At 40.6% G+C, this 14,608-nt stretch overlaps 1 protein-coding gene across 3 annotated transcripts in view; it reads right to left on the bottom strand.

Annotated features, from left to right (window-relative positions):
- MRPS9 (mitochondrial ribosomal protein S9) overlaps positions 1 to 13,695 on the bottom strand; it is a 44,064-nt gene extending 30,369 nt beyond the window's left edge. For 2 of the 3 annotated variants that reach the window (XM_005306999.5, XM_042854551.2), the window contains exons 1-2: positions 13,501 to 13,695; positions 4,968 to 5,147 (exon numbers count right to left, since the gene is read on the bottom strand). In XM_005306999.5, the coding sequence (XP_005307056.2) occupies positions 4,968 to 5,147; positions 13,501 to 13,584 (264 nt within the window). In that variant the 5' untranslated portion in view covers positions 13,585 to 13,695. The remainder of the gene's footprint in view (positions 1 to 4,967; positions 5,148 to 13,500) is intronic. The other variant, XM_065580937.1, reaches the window with a different exon arrangement.
- Positions 13,696 to 14,608: the final 913 nt, after the last annotated feature.

The raw sequence follows: 14,608 nt of genomic DNA, 5'->3' as shown, positions 1-14,608 counted from the left end.
AATACCAACTCCAGCTCAGACAGTTTTCAATACTATATTCTTTTGGGCTAAAATGTTTAATGGATTGATTGCTCTCGCTGAGTCAGCAATGACTAAGAATGTTAATAATGGTGGTTGTTTCCAATATCTTTAAAAAAAAAAAACTTCCACACAAGTTTCTTTAGTGGAGATTTATGTGCAGTGAAAGTTTGAAGTGTTAAATAAAAGGAACTTTAAAAAGTTACAAACCCCTTCAAAAAATAAAAAATATCTCAGATGTTTGGTCAAATCACTTAACTTTCCTCAAAAAATTCTGCTAAACCCTACTCTAATTTGAGGACAACAAACTCTTATTCAAAGCTAAAGGGATACGTGAAGACAAAGTCAAGTAATCTCATCTATGGGATTGCTGTAATTTTACACAAATAAATACGTTAACGTCTCTGATAAAAAATAATCTACTGATGCAAGCATCTTTTAAAATCAACATTATGTCTATAAAACTGGTACCATATATGGAAAAATGTATACATAGTGTCCTATGAGAAAAAATAACTATTTGCATAGTAACTTCTCGAAATATTAAATAGCTTATTTTTTATATTAGAAAAGGAGGCAAAAATACAAAACCAAACAAACAGAAGTCACCAGTCCAAGTGGACTTCTCTGGGGATTTTGCTTAAGTAAGGAAGATTTGACTCCCTTGGGACTAGCATTTTACACAGAATAGCACTCACAGTTTTTAAGAGTTTCTTTAAGTAAAATCTGAATATCCTATAAAAGTTAAATGTGCTGGATTGTTTTTAAAAACCAATCCAACTCCAACATACATTTTTCACTATTATAGGACTAAAATGTCTTACTCCTTACCCAAAGGAGAACTTATGTGGCACACAAATAGCATATTATTGTGAGCCAGGGGTTTCTCATTTAATCAATATGCTTTAGGCCACAAAATTCTTTGTGGGGAACAACTCTCCTACCCTTGTACAAAGACATTTGCAAGTGAAACTAGTTTCCTTAAAACATTTGTTTTACATTTAAATATAAGTCAGTCTGTATGTCAATTATCATTTAAGACCTATGCCCTACTCACCAAAAGATGCTTAACATTTATCTATAGATCAAATACAAGAGCTGCTCTACATTTTTTTTTTACTAACTCTACTGAAAGACAGCAGCTTTATATTGTGCTCAGATATCTGGAACAGCATTTAGTAAGTCCATGAAAGGAAAAATAAAAATACTAGGATATAAATAGATCACAGGGTTTAAGGTGCTTTTCTTATATTAATCTTGCTTAGATTTTTGGCTTTAAACTAGAATATTAGTGATCTGACAGTTTGAAATGAAGGCAGACTATTTACTATGTCTATAAGTTAAAGGTAAATCACAAAATAAAAGGATTACAGACTTGACCAGGGAAAAAGCACTGGGTCAGGACTACAATCTCTATTAATTAGGTATCCCAGCTGGGCAGTGGGTATGCAGCTGTTAACTTGATCAATGACTTACCTAAATGTCATCTCTACTGATTCGCTTATAAATTACCAGCAAGTGAGACTAATGTACAGGTGCTAATTTATTTAAACTGTTCTCTGCAGTTCTACATAGCTTTATAAACTGCATCTGGCACCTAATGTTAGCTGTCAGTTGTACTTAGACATGCCTGTCCTAACGACTCTGTTCATTAGAAATGAGCACAAATTATGAAATATTGTGAAAAATGATACATCAAATGGAATGGGCAAAGCAAATCAATTAGAGAAACTTCATACCACATATTCACACATAGGAGAATAAAATATCCTGGTTCCAGAGCAAGGTCTATAATACCAATTAAAAAGCAATTGGTAGACTTCTGCAGTTATATATCAATTTGCTGGACTTTTTTCCCCCCAGTAATTTAGTTGTAATATACAGCTTAACTTCCTAAATAAAAGCCTCTGTAAGAGGCAATTCTGCATCCAAAACATCCAACAAGAGGATTAAAACATAGTAAACTTATTTCCCTGTAGCACCTGTTTTAAAATTCACAAGGTTTAACTTTTAATAAAATACACATAAATTGCCAAAGAAAGACAGAGTCTCATGTCTACTTTTGAAATGCACTGTACAGACTGATTAACAGTAGAAGACATGGAGGTACGTAAGCTCTCATCAGAAGGAATTATTACTATTCTAAGTGTAAAGCCTTATAATTCTGCTGCCAGTGCTAAGCAGCTTTTATATTTTTATAACAGAAATTTAATTATGCATAGCAGACATCATTACGCACTCAAAGTATTTTCAACATATGATGGTATGTGAGCACCTTAAACATGCACAGTAGATACTCTGTAATACTAAATAAAATGCGGCGCTTTTATTTTTTCCATCTTTGCAGAAATAAAATTGGTGAATTGGTCCCATACTTGTCACCTGCACTTCAGTAAGGAAAAGCGTAACGCCGACATTCCCCAGTCGTCAGTGGGCAGGATTGAACGGGGGACTTCTGGAGCTTAGTGCATGAGCCTCTACTGCATGAGCTAAAAACCAACTGGCTGTTAGGTAAGTCTGTAGAGCCGACTCATTTTAATTCTCTCTCTAAGTGGTCTTGGTGCCACTAGATGGGACAGAACACCACACCCAGGAGGTAAGTGGGTTACAAAAGCTCATTTCCAGAATGAGCCTACTTTTCTTTATGGTGGAGCTCAGTCATTTTGTACAAATCGCCAGAGTATCCCTTGGGGATCTGTGTGCAGAGGAATCTTCCGTCTTCCACATGTGTATTTATGGCATGCATGCATGGGAAGAGAACCCACGCCCCAATCAAACGGTCCTGCTGCCCACTTCCTGGGCTCCTATAGAGGCCTGTCCTCGAAAAACAGGCCCACGTGTGGAAAGGAAACCTGGACTGCAGGGAGGGAGCTGAATTGTGGGTGAACGCACAGCCTCCTACTTCCAATCCTTGCAGGCAATCAACACAAGTTAATACAACCTCCACACTGTGTGAGCTGTACTAACAGGTTTTTACTAGTCTGTGCGTGAACGTCATGCAAATAAACAAAGACAAGCTCTGTTATGGGTGAAGAGAACTGTTTGCCAAATTGAGATAAAATATTTAGGAAAAGGAAATTTTATCGTTTAATAAAAGCCAGAACAAGCAAAGTAAAGTAAGTCATTTGTTAATCATTAAGGCCTCAGTCCTGCAAATTGATTCACCAGTGCACACCTTTACCTCGATAGAGTCCTACCGAAGTCAATAAGACTACATACAGGTGTAAGGGTCTGCAATGGTATTTCTATCTCCGGGGGTACTATCAGGATATCAATATCAAAACATGCCTATCCAGTACTTCAAATGCAACTAAAATGTAAACTATAAAATGTAAACCATGAAAATAAATACAAATATTAAATTCTCACTGTCTCAAATCTAAGCCTCAATATGGATTCAGAGTGCTACTGTCCTTAAAAAAAAAATAAAAAGAGCTCGTCTCTGCTGTAAGCATATGACAGCTCAGAGCTCAAGACTTATAACCTTACTGGCAAAGAGTAAGTCCCCTTTGTTTGCTCAGGCCTTTGCCTGAGGTGAGCTGGATGTGAAGTGTGTGCTGTCCAAGAGATTAGCTGGGAACATTGCTTTTTGAGTTTGTGATCTTTAGAATAGAAGTTGGACTGTCATTTGTTGAGAGACCCAACCGTTGGCAGCATGCTGTTCATTTTTATATTAATTGTTTTTACCGAGGAAAATTCACACAGAATCAAGCATTGAGTGCATATTTTTTATAAATATAAATTAAAATAAGTCAAAACTATTGTATGTCCTGTGTGAAAATCAGCTATTACAGAAACAGTAGCTTATTTTACCAGGCATGCAATGAGTGAGCAAAATCAAGTTTAAAATAGATGGGACTAGAATTTATTTGGCAAGATGTTCTAATTAATGTCTTTTTGAACATAAAATTTTGCCTAGTATTGGATTTTAACTTGTTGAAAGATTAAAAAGGTGGGACTATTCTTTGTTGGTTGCAACTACTTGTAAATCTAGACATTTGTTTACACAGAAATAACTTTTTTTATGATTAAGAAGTCAAAAACAGTTCCCAATCTTTTACAATACACTTAGCACCTATAGCAGCCTAAATAGTTTATATTAGCGGAGAAGAGGTAAGAAAATATCCAACAAAATATTTTAACCAGTGCTTCTCAAACTGAAGGACATAAAAAGCTGCCTAACCTTAAGTCTACCTGCTTTCCAACTGCAAGTCTGCTACAGGTAAAGTAGTGGGCATTTCCTCGAAAACCATCTTATTTCCCTGTTCCCACAGTGGCCATAATGCAGTTAGCTCAATTTTCTCTTCTTTGGTACCATGACATGCTGCTCAGTCAGGAGACTTCATGCAGCCTCACCACACAAGGCCACCCAAAAGGACATTTCTCCCCACCATCAATCTTCTGGGAAGTGGTGGAACAAGAGTGGCGCCACAAAGAAAGGGAGAATGGAGTTTGTGTGGGGGGGGAGGAGGTTATATTAAAATAACTAAGTAAAACTGAACCAAGTACTGGTTGTGAAATATCCTGTAAAATTTAAATTTGCATCATCAACTGCTGTGGTATCATGCAGGAAAACCTGACCTAAATATACACAGCAGGTCAAATGATGAGTAAATGTTTTCAAGTGCTATATAAACCTTTATAGTGGTTCCTATGGCCTCAGATCAAGGGGATTATCCATTAGTAGCTTTAAAAAGAACCTACTGTGCTTTAGCGGGATATGGGTATACAGTTCTACACTGTGATGTCTGACCTCGCACACATAGCAGGGGTAGAATCTCTATTCACAGCCACAGTTGCAATGTTTGCAATGTATAGTAGTATTCTTTCTTATTCTGACAGTTTGATTAAAATTCACAGAGAGCTGAGGGACTCATGCTGAAGTAAAGTGCTTTCAATATCTGAAACTCTATAGTAAATTACTTCTCCAACAGAGCAACTGTACTTACATCAATATCCTCTTGGGTAAAAGTTTCTGGATCTTCCCCCATCATGTTGGCTAAATGTCTTTTTCCTAGGTTGAACTCTTCAATCTGGTTTTTAATAAAAGCCTCTGTATATTTTTCAGGTCCTAAGGCTGCAACATTTCTCTTCTGCACTGTTGTAGTAGTATAGATTAGTCTTAATGTCTAACCAAAAACAAACAAAAAAGAATATTAAAAAAGAATTTGTACAGCAAACTCTAAGCAAAATTATTGGCATAAAAAGGGAACTGTGCCTTGTGCACAGTAGTGTAGAAACTAAGGGCTGGTCCACACTAAGCCCCCAGTTCGAACTAAGATACGCAACTTCAGCTACGTGAATAATGTAGCTGAAGTTGAAGTATCTTAGTTCGAACTTAAAGGTACTTACTGCGGGTCCACACGCGGCAGGCAGGCTCCCCCGTCGATTTCACCTACTTCACTCGCGGAGCAGGATTACCAGCGTTGACGGCGAGCACTTCCGGGATCGATTTATTGCGTCTAGACAAGACGCGATAAATCGATCCCAGAAGATCGATTGCTTTCCGCCGAACCAGCAGGTAAGTATAGACGTACCCTAAGAAAAGGCACTCTTATTCAGAAAGTTGATTTCTTCTAGCTGCCGAAGACCTTTTACAGACGTGTTGAAACAGTTTAAAGTAACTTTTTACATGAGAAAAGCCATTGGTCACAATTTATTGTCTTTTTATCAAATTTATGCACCTATGTTTAAAAATGTTAAATCAATTTCAGTTTGTTTTCTGTAACATACACTCAGATTTCATTAACAGAATGAAATGTAATATTACATGTGAAGAAGTCTCTGATGAAAACAAAACAACAAATTTTAGGCAAATAAACCACTTAGGCATTGCACGTAAACATTGCCTGTATTCTTTTATCTCTCTGCACACAAATAATCTCAAAGAGTTTATATATATGTTCACAAAGAAAGAACTTCTAAATGAAGCATGAAAAGAACTGCAAACTTAATTCTGCTATCCCAAGTGCAATACAACAGTGTAATGAAACTACTAAGGTATAAAGTTTCCATGTTGCCCTGTCAAAGAAACAAAGAAAAGGAAATTAGGCACAATGCATTTTTGGGACAGTGAAATAGTCTAGGACCCATTCTTGCATTGAGAACCATACAGGGGCACCCCAGAGCCCACCAGTTACTTTAATTTTATACACAGGCTCAGGGGTGCACTCACATGTTTTTCATTGTAGGATTGGAGTTAAAAATCTGTGTCCTACAGAACTCTTTCTTGTCCTAGTGTTGATAACAGAATTGTACAGACTATAAACGCTTCAGGACCACATCTTTATTGTGTTTCTCTACAACACCCAGCACAACTGGGTCCCATCCCAAACTGAAGCTTCTGTGCGCTACTGTAATACAAATGTCAATATTACAAATGTCAAACGTACTTGGTCCTGTCCCTTCCCTACAACAGATATGCAGATATGAAGGCAGATGAAGCAATATTTCAAGCAGATATTAAAAACTGTTTGATGCAACAGGCTTTATACTGGAGACTAGAAAGTTACTAAAGTCTTCAGTTTCTCCCCTCACCTCAAGACAAAAATCTTTAGAACTTCTAGAAGAGAAAATCTTTACTAGCCTAATGGGTAATTACAGTCTGCCTACCAAAAATCTAGCTGAAGTTTCAACTGGATATCATGTTATTTTCTGTGCTAAACCTTTGATGTGTGATGCAAAATAGCTACTACAATTGGCCTGGTATCACTCCATATAAATGGGTTACTTTGGAACCAGTCTCTTTGTTATATCCATCCCATATCTCCCCCCCTAAACACATAAAATCATGGCATGAGGTGACTGCTACTGCAATCCTTATCCTCAAACCAGTGTCCATAGACCTAGATGGAGTTTAACAGTAGAGAAGTTTAACAGTTCACCATCTACAGAATGCTATCACAAAAGAGTACATAGAGACTAACAAATTTATTTGGGCATAAGCTTTCGTGGGCCAAATAAATTAGGAGCTGAATTAGTACCCAGGCACACATTGTACACCTCTACCCCGATATAACACAAATTCAGATATAATGCGGTAAAGCAGTGCTTCGGGGGGGGGGGGGGGGGTGGCTGCGCACTCCAGTGGATCAAATCAAGTTCGATATAACACGGTTCACCTATAACGTGGTAAGATTTTTTGGCTCCTGAAGACAGCGTTATATCGGGGTAGAGGTATATGTCCTAATGCACCATGCAGGACAAGAATTATGCTAAGAACACTAAAATGAATGTTTAGGTATAGTCAATCATTCTAGAGGCAAAAAGCTACTAAATTCATTAATTTACACAAGGTTGCTGTTTTGATGAAAATAAAATAAAAATGAATATTCAGAGTCTGTAGAGGACATTGCGCCCCATTGTAAGATATTATCTGCACTTCCTAAGAAATCTTATTAGGACTTCTTCGATACTTAGGTTTGAAAACCCACCATATTTTGACTGAACAATTAATCCCTTTGCCTCTTACAACCCTCTAGGGGAATTCCTATCAACAAATAGTAGCGAACATGGTTCCAGGTCATAACCCAAGGAACACTTGTCTTTGGCTTTTGTGGAAGACTTTAAGATATGGCTAGACTGATTTGTTTTTCTTTCACCAAGATAATCAGTGGGTAAGACAACTGTAATTTCAATCAAGCATTCTGCCAGAGAAACAGAAGCATCATTGACAGAGCAGGAACGTCCCAATTTTGGCTTAATGCCAATTTTTATGCACTACTTTACATGTCCTATGTCAGTATTAACAAAGCCTTGCTACAGTCAAATTATTCCATAAACTAAACTGAGAATTGATGACTGGAGTTGTCTCTGTGGGAAGAAAGAAGTCACAAGAATAAAAAAGAGCAGAGTGGGAACATTTTGGAATGGAGAAAATATCAGAGTTCTATTCAATAGGCCACACTCAACAGTGACCTGAGGCAGTTATCATCTGATGGCTGGTCAATGGCCTACTGTGTGAATTTGTTGTCTCACTGTACCTTCTGGTGTATATGTGACCACAGTAAAAAAAAAAAAATAAACTGACAAAAACTTAAAGGTAGCTAGTTAGCAGCCTTATTGCCAGCTGTAGAAGAGAAACCAAAGAATGAATGGACTTGTCCTCTCGCTTCTAGGAGTCTTCTCTCCAGGTCAGGGTTTAAAAATCTACATTTAAATTCAGCATTTTGAGTTAAAAACATATGAACTAGAAAATATATGACTAGATACAGCTTAAACATTTCGGATATAACTGGCAACTACAAACCCAACACAAACACATGTGCGTAGTCCCACTGAAATAATGAGACTACATACATACATTTATTTGCAAAATTGGAACCTAAAGGCTATTCTAGCTTTCACTGGCTGCTAATGGCAGCAACAGGCTGAAACTACAAATGACTATTGGCATAGAGTAGGGATCTACTAGTCATGTTCTTTTTCCGCTGGCCATACCACTTTTCCCTGCAATGCTGACAAGAGGAAGTGGGATTGGAATAGGAGCATCTATACCAGCTCAATACCACTTCGCATTGGAGTAATACTCACAGGATCATATGGTGCTAGCATTGTGGTACAAAATGCTGCACCAGATGGAAGGTTTCAGAGAGGTAGCCGTGTTAGTCTGTATCAGCAAAGCAACGAGGAGTCCTTGTGGCACCTTAGAGACTAACAAATTTATTTGGCCCACGAAAGCTTATGCCCAAATAAATTTGTTAGTCTCTATGGTGCCACAAGGACTCCTCGTTGCTTTCATCAGATGGAAGAATCTGTCCTTCTGTTACATTTTTTGAGCACTGTTAACCCAAGCCAAATTCTAACTAGGGTAATTACAGTCTGCCTACACAAAATCTACTTGCAATTTCAACTGGATATAGTATTCTTTATTTCCTGTGCTAAACCTTTGCGTAGCGTTGCTGTGTGATTCAAAATAGCTACTGCAATTCAGCCCAGGTCCAATAAAATAGGTCAGCAGCGCTCAAATTGTGAGCCGCGACCCTGTTTTAATAGGGTCGCCAGCGCTGGCTTAGACTTGCTGGGGCCAGGGGCCAAAGCCAAAGCCCGAGCCCCACTGTCTGGGGCCGAAGCCTGAGGGCTTCAGCCTTGGGCAATGGGGCTGAGATTACAGGCCCCCTGCCTGGGGCTGAAGCCCTTTGGCTTTGGCCCCCCTACCCAGGGTGTCAGGGATCGGCTGGGCTCAGACTTTGGTTCCCCACTCCTCGGAATGTGTAGTAATTTTTGTTGTCAGAAGGAGGTCATGGTGCAGTGAAGTTTGAGAACCCCTGAAGTAGATAAATTAATCTTTGTATATACTGCATAAGATGAAAAGGATGATATGAATGTAAGTATTTGGTTGTTTTTTAAACTGAGGTATATGAACATGGTTTCTTATAAAATCTCTGCCAACAATAAGATGATAAAACAGGAGTTAGAGACAAGCACTGAATTTTAGTGCTGGAAATCCTGCTTATTCCCAGTTTCTGCTCTCTGTTTCAAGCTCTAGTGAATGTCTGGGAGAGAGAAACACTATGAAGTATCTCTACACATTATCGCCTAGACACTTACTTCAGGAGAAAATGCTATTCACTCAGTCTTATTTTCCACGTATATTCGTTATTTGTAATTCTTTTTAATGAGCATAAGAATCCCCATTACTAGGCCCAAGATTGCTTTCTCTCTGCCATACTTTAAACAGGATACTTTTGTATTATGCCTGTCTTTTATTGTAATTTTTCCATTTTTCCTTTTCCCCTCAAGCTATTCATATTCTTCTTGTTTAAGTTAATCACTAATCAAAAGTCCCTGGACACAAACTGTTCAGAATTAGAAAACAGCCTCTTATGGAAATTAATACCTATTGTATAGGGTACCTCTTCTGGGATAAGAGTACAATTTCATGGGTCATCTGGGTAAGAACTACAAAGTGAAGTTAAATGCTTCTGGTATTTAAGCCAAACTAGAAAATACTCCTCTACAATATAAAGGAAATCAGAGGTTGTATTCATTATATACTTCATAAAGCGTTCTTGTAGATAGTATTCTTACCATTTTTAAAAATATAACTGTTGTTAAGAAACTCCTGAAACAATAGAATATTCCACCAGAAAAGAAACAGCCTTTCCTCCAGCCTAGCACAATTCCTTAGCACTAAGAAACTAATTGCTTTTAGATTATTTTCATTTAGAAAGTAATAGCACAGAGGCCTAAGTATCAGGTTTGAAATACCTATGGCCTGTTTATTTACTGTTAAATCAATTTTCACCTATCGAACTCCACTCAAGTCAGTGGAGATAAATGGGCATAAAACTAGTGATTAATACTGAGTAGAGAATCAGTCCCCCTGAACTCCCTGGAACATGGTCAGAGTTGACTTACTCCAGACTTCAAAAGTCAATACTGTCCATTTTACCAGGGTGTCTATGGGGGTATCAATACCAAGGCTTCGTTTCTGATATGTATTTTGTAAAGCACTTTAGGATCCTTCACAATGAGTCAACAAATAATTTTATATTAATTTTCAAATTGGCTATTCCAAGCCACTTCACAGGAAGCGGTATTTACTTAAGTGAAGTGCTTCTCTGAAAGGTGACTAAAAATGGTACCTGCTCACCCAGTCTATCTGCTTCTTGTGTGTATTTTGTCACATCTGCTTAAGTCAGTGAGAAAAGAAAAAAATTATATTACTTTTCATTACTGTAAGCCCTTTGGAAACAACACACCACTGAAGTGAATTGTTTTTTTTTCTCCAAACAGAACTGTTAACTAAGTTCCAATTGCAGGGCTACCTAGACAGCAATTGACACCTGGGTTTTGGAACCAGTGGTTGTGAATTCTACTCCTCATGTTCTATATACAGTTAGTCCATGTACATATATGTATGTCTGTAATAGGCAATTAGTTAATGGTTGGCTTCAGCAATAAGGCAGGAGGGTTTATATCGCTTATACTTTTTTAAACTTATCAAATATAATGGAAGATTGGGATCACATAAACATCTGAATCTTTTTTTGATCCTGCTAAGCTTTTAGACTCACCATCTTGTGTCTGGTTACTTTAAAATAACTATGTATTGCGTGTGGTGGTGTTAATCAATTTAAATGCACTGCTTCTCATTTTAACAAGCAGTCTTCTCATTCTTGTATTAAGAGAAAGAGTAAATAAGAGCACCATACTTACTTTTTTATATTACTGACTGGGCTGCATCCTTAGCTGGTGTAGCTCCACCAAAATCAGTTGTGTTATGTCAACTTACACAGGGATCTGACCCATTATTTCTGTGTTGATATCAGGTACCCTCTTCGAGCCCCACTCTAAACTGAACAGTCCTAATCTTTTCAATCTCTCCTCATACATAAATCTATCCAGACCTGTAATTATTCTCAGTACCTGTCACTTGGCCCCTCTACATTTTTGAGATGGGCTGACCAGCACCAGACACTATATTCAAACTAAGAGCGTACCATCATTATAATAGTGTTACAATATTCTGAGTATTAGTTTTATTCCATTCTCTGTCCCGTACACCTTAATATTTTGTTTCTAACCACTGCTGCACACTGAAGTGTCCACAAAGACACCAAGTCTTTTTCCTGAATGGATACGGTTAATTTAGAAACCAGCAATGTGTGTAAATAGATCCAATTGCTCTTTTCAATGTACATTACCTTGCATTTGCCTACTCTGAATCATCTGCCATCTGTTGCCTAATTGCTTGGCTTTGTTAGGTCACTCAGGAGTTCCTCAGTTTTCACTATCCTAAATTATTTTGTCATTTGAAAATTTTGTCACTTCCAACCTCTTTCTAGATCATTAGTGAGCATATTATATGTTTTAATATATCTATAATACAGTATTCAACACCACTCCTAAAACACATCTCAAGGTTGATTTATACTTGCTTTTCAAACTGGAAATGCAAATTAGAAATAAGTCTACTTTTTAACAATGAAAAGATTATCAACTCATCATCACTGAAGTCTTTCAATCAAAGATTTGGGCATCTTTAAAGAGATGCTCTAGTTTGCCCCCAATTTCTTGGGCTGGTCAGCAGTCGCTTACATAATAGAGAAGAATAACTCCTTCTCCACTGCATGAAACCCTGGGTGAAGCTCTTTGGCCCACATTTTGCAGGAGGCCAAACCAGACCATTATACTAGTCCTCCCAGACTTAAAATCAACAGTCTTAGGCTATGTCTACACTATGGACCTTACAGCGACGCAGCTGTACCGCTGTAAGGTTTTCCATGTAGCCGCTCTTTGCCAGCGGAAAGAACTCTCCTGCCAGCATAATTAAACCATCCCCCACAAGAGGCATTAGCCATGTCAGCAGGAGAATCTCTCCTGCAGACATAGCGCTGTCCACAACAGCACAGTTGTGTGTGTGTTTGTTTTTTTTAGTGACGAAAGTGGTAGTGTAGACAAAGCCTTAGACTATGTCTACACTGTGCACCTTACAACGGCTCTGCTGTTACAGCCACGCCCTTGTAAGGTAAGCAGCGAGCTGCTCTTTGTCACAAGGAAAGAGCTCTTCTGACAACAAAATAGAACCACCCCCACCAAGGGGTCGCAACTTCATCGCCAGAGGAGCATCTCCTGCAGAGCACTGTCCACACCGTGTTTTTCCATCTTTAAAAGTTTTGTCATTCAGAGGTGTGGGTTTTCTTTTTTTACACTGCTGAGCAACAAAAGTTTTAACAACAAAAGACATAACCATAGTTGCATAACACAAGGGGACTGAAGATGATGTGCAAAGCCTGGTATACAGACGGAGACAGATTGGCTTATATTGAATTACTCAAACCAGCGCCACTGTTGTGTACATGCCTATTAGTTTAAAGCAAGCTGACAGCGGTTTAACCTGCATCAGTAAATTCCCAGACCCAAGCCAAGGGCACTACAGCGGCACGGCTACTGCACTGTGGGGCTCCCTAGGACAGATACCGCTTCTGTCGCTGTAGGAGGTTTTACCATCCGTATACTCAATCCACCCGTCCACGGCAGTTACTAGGTCGACAGAGGAATTCCCGGCCGTGTCTACACCAGGGGTTAGGGTGACCGAACCACGGCGCTCAGGGATGTGAACTGCTCACACACACACACACACACACACACACACCCCAGCTGGGTGGATCTAACTGCTCAGTGTAGCCCGGAGCTGGGCCGGCCTGAAGCCAGCAAGCCCCCGCGCCCCAGCGAGCCCGATGCTGGAACCGTCCGCCGGGAACACAGCGATCCCCGCCCAAGGACCCAAAACAGCGGCCAGGCCGGCTGCCCTCCCGCCAGACCCCTGAGCCCCCCTGCAGCGATGCCTCACGGAGGCGGGATGGGCGGGGGCGGCTCCGGCTCCTGCCCCTGCCCCCCCGCGCAGAGCAGGCCGGCGGGCTCGGCTCCCCCGGCAAAGCTGGGTCTCGCGAATACGAGCCAAACACGGACCCCTTAGCTCGCGTTTAAACGGCCCGGGGGGCGGAGCCGCTCGGTTCCTCCCTCCCGCGCTCTCACCTGGGCGCCCGGCGCCTCCCGGGCTCTCAGCGCCGCGCTCCAGGCGCGGCTCGCTCGCACCACGCGCCTAACAGCGGCCGCCATGTTTGCGGCCCGAGCCTGTCAGCGTCGCTGAGCCGTGCTGATCATGGGGGGAGGGGCCGCAGGAAGGGGAGAGAAAACAGCTGGAATTGGGGCAGGCGCACTGGAACACTTGACACTTGTAGGGGGAGGAGCTTGGCCAAGGAACGGCCGCCCTCGCGCTGAGGATTGGCTATCGGGGAAAGGCGGGATTTGTTAGTCTCACGTGATCCTGGCGGTGGCGCAAGCAGGCGGGCCGCGCGCCTGTCCGCGACTTTCCCTTTATGAGACGCTATCGCTGTCAAGCTGCGGTGTTCGTTCTGAATGGAATGTGCGCGCGCATGCGGAGCGGGCTTGGCTTTAAAAGGGCAGGGTCAAGGTTAATGCTCCCTGGAAAGCCTCTGCTGTACATACAGTTCACCTCGCTCTCCTTAAAGTAACTGGGGGCCTGGCTGGTGTGGCAGTGGGAGAGGGCACCAGCTGGTGCCTTGTTGTTTATCCCTTATTTTATCTCCAGCCCTATATCTGATGCTTGATGTCCCACCTCAACAATCATCATGTGGAGCGTCCGATGGGTTGCAGACTGTAACATGCACGTCACTTACTCATTCCTCTAGGCTTTCCCAGTTCAAGTTATTAGGCCCCCAATCCTGCAAACAAGTAGCATATAACTACTCTGACACAAGGGGATTTGGGCATAAAGTTACTCCTGTGCATAAATCTGCTCAGGCTTGTGGCCTCACGTTGCAAAGGCCTTAGGGCATGGATTCTCGTAATCTTGTGCCTTCATGGTATGGAGCATGCTGTAAGTGCTTCACAAACAATAGTAAGCTGCTGTCATGACCATAAGAATGGCCATAGTGGGTCAGACCAAAGGTCCATCTAGCTCAGTATCCTGTCTTCTGACAGCAGTCAATGCCAGGTGCTTCAGAGGGAATGAACAGAACAGGCAATCATCAAGTGATCCATCTTTCTGGCAAACAGAGGCTAGGGATAACATCCCTCCCTGCCCATCCTGACTAATAGCCATTGATGAACCTATCCTCCA

The sequence above is a fragment of the Chrysemys picta genome, chromosome 1 (genome assembly GCF_011386835.1).
Source record: "Chrysemys picta bellii isolate R12L10 chromosome 1, ASM1138683v2, whole genome shotgun sequence".
NCBI classification, from domain to species: Eukaryota; Metazoa; Chordata; order Testudines; family Emydidae; genus Chrysemys; species Chrysemys picta.
The sequence above is the reverse complement of the archived record's forward strand: the minus strand, read 5'-3'. Positions and strand labels throughout refer to the sequence as shown.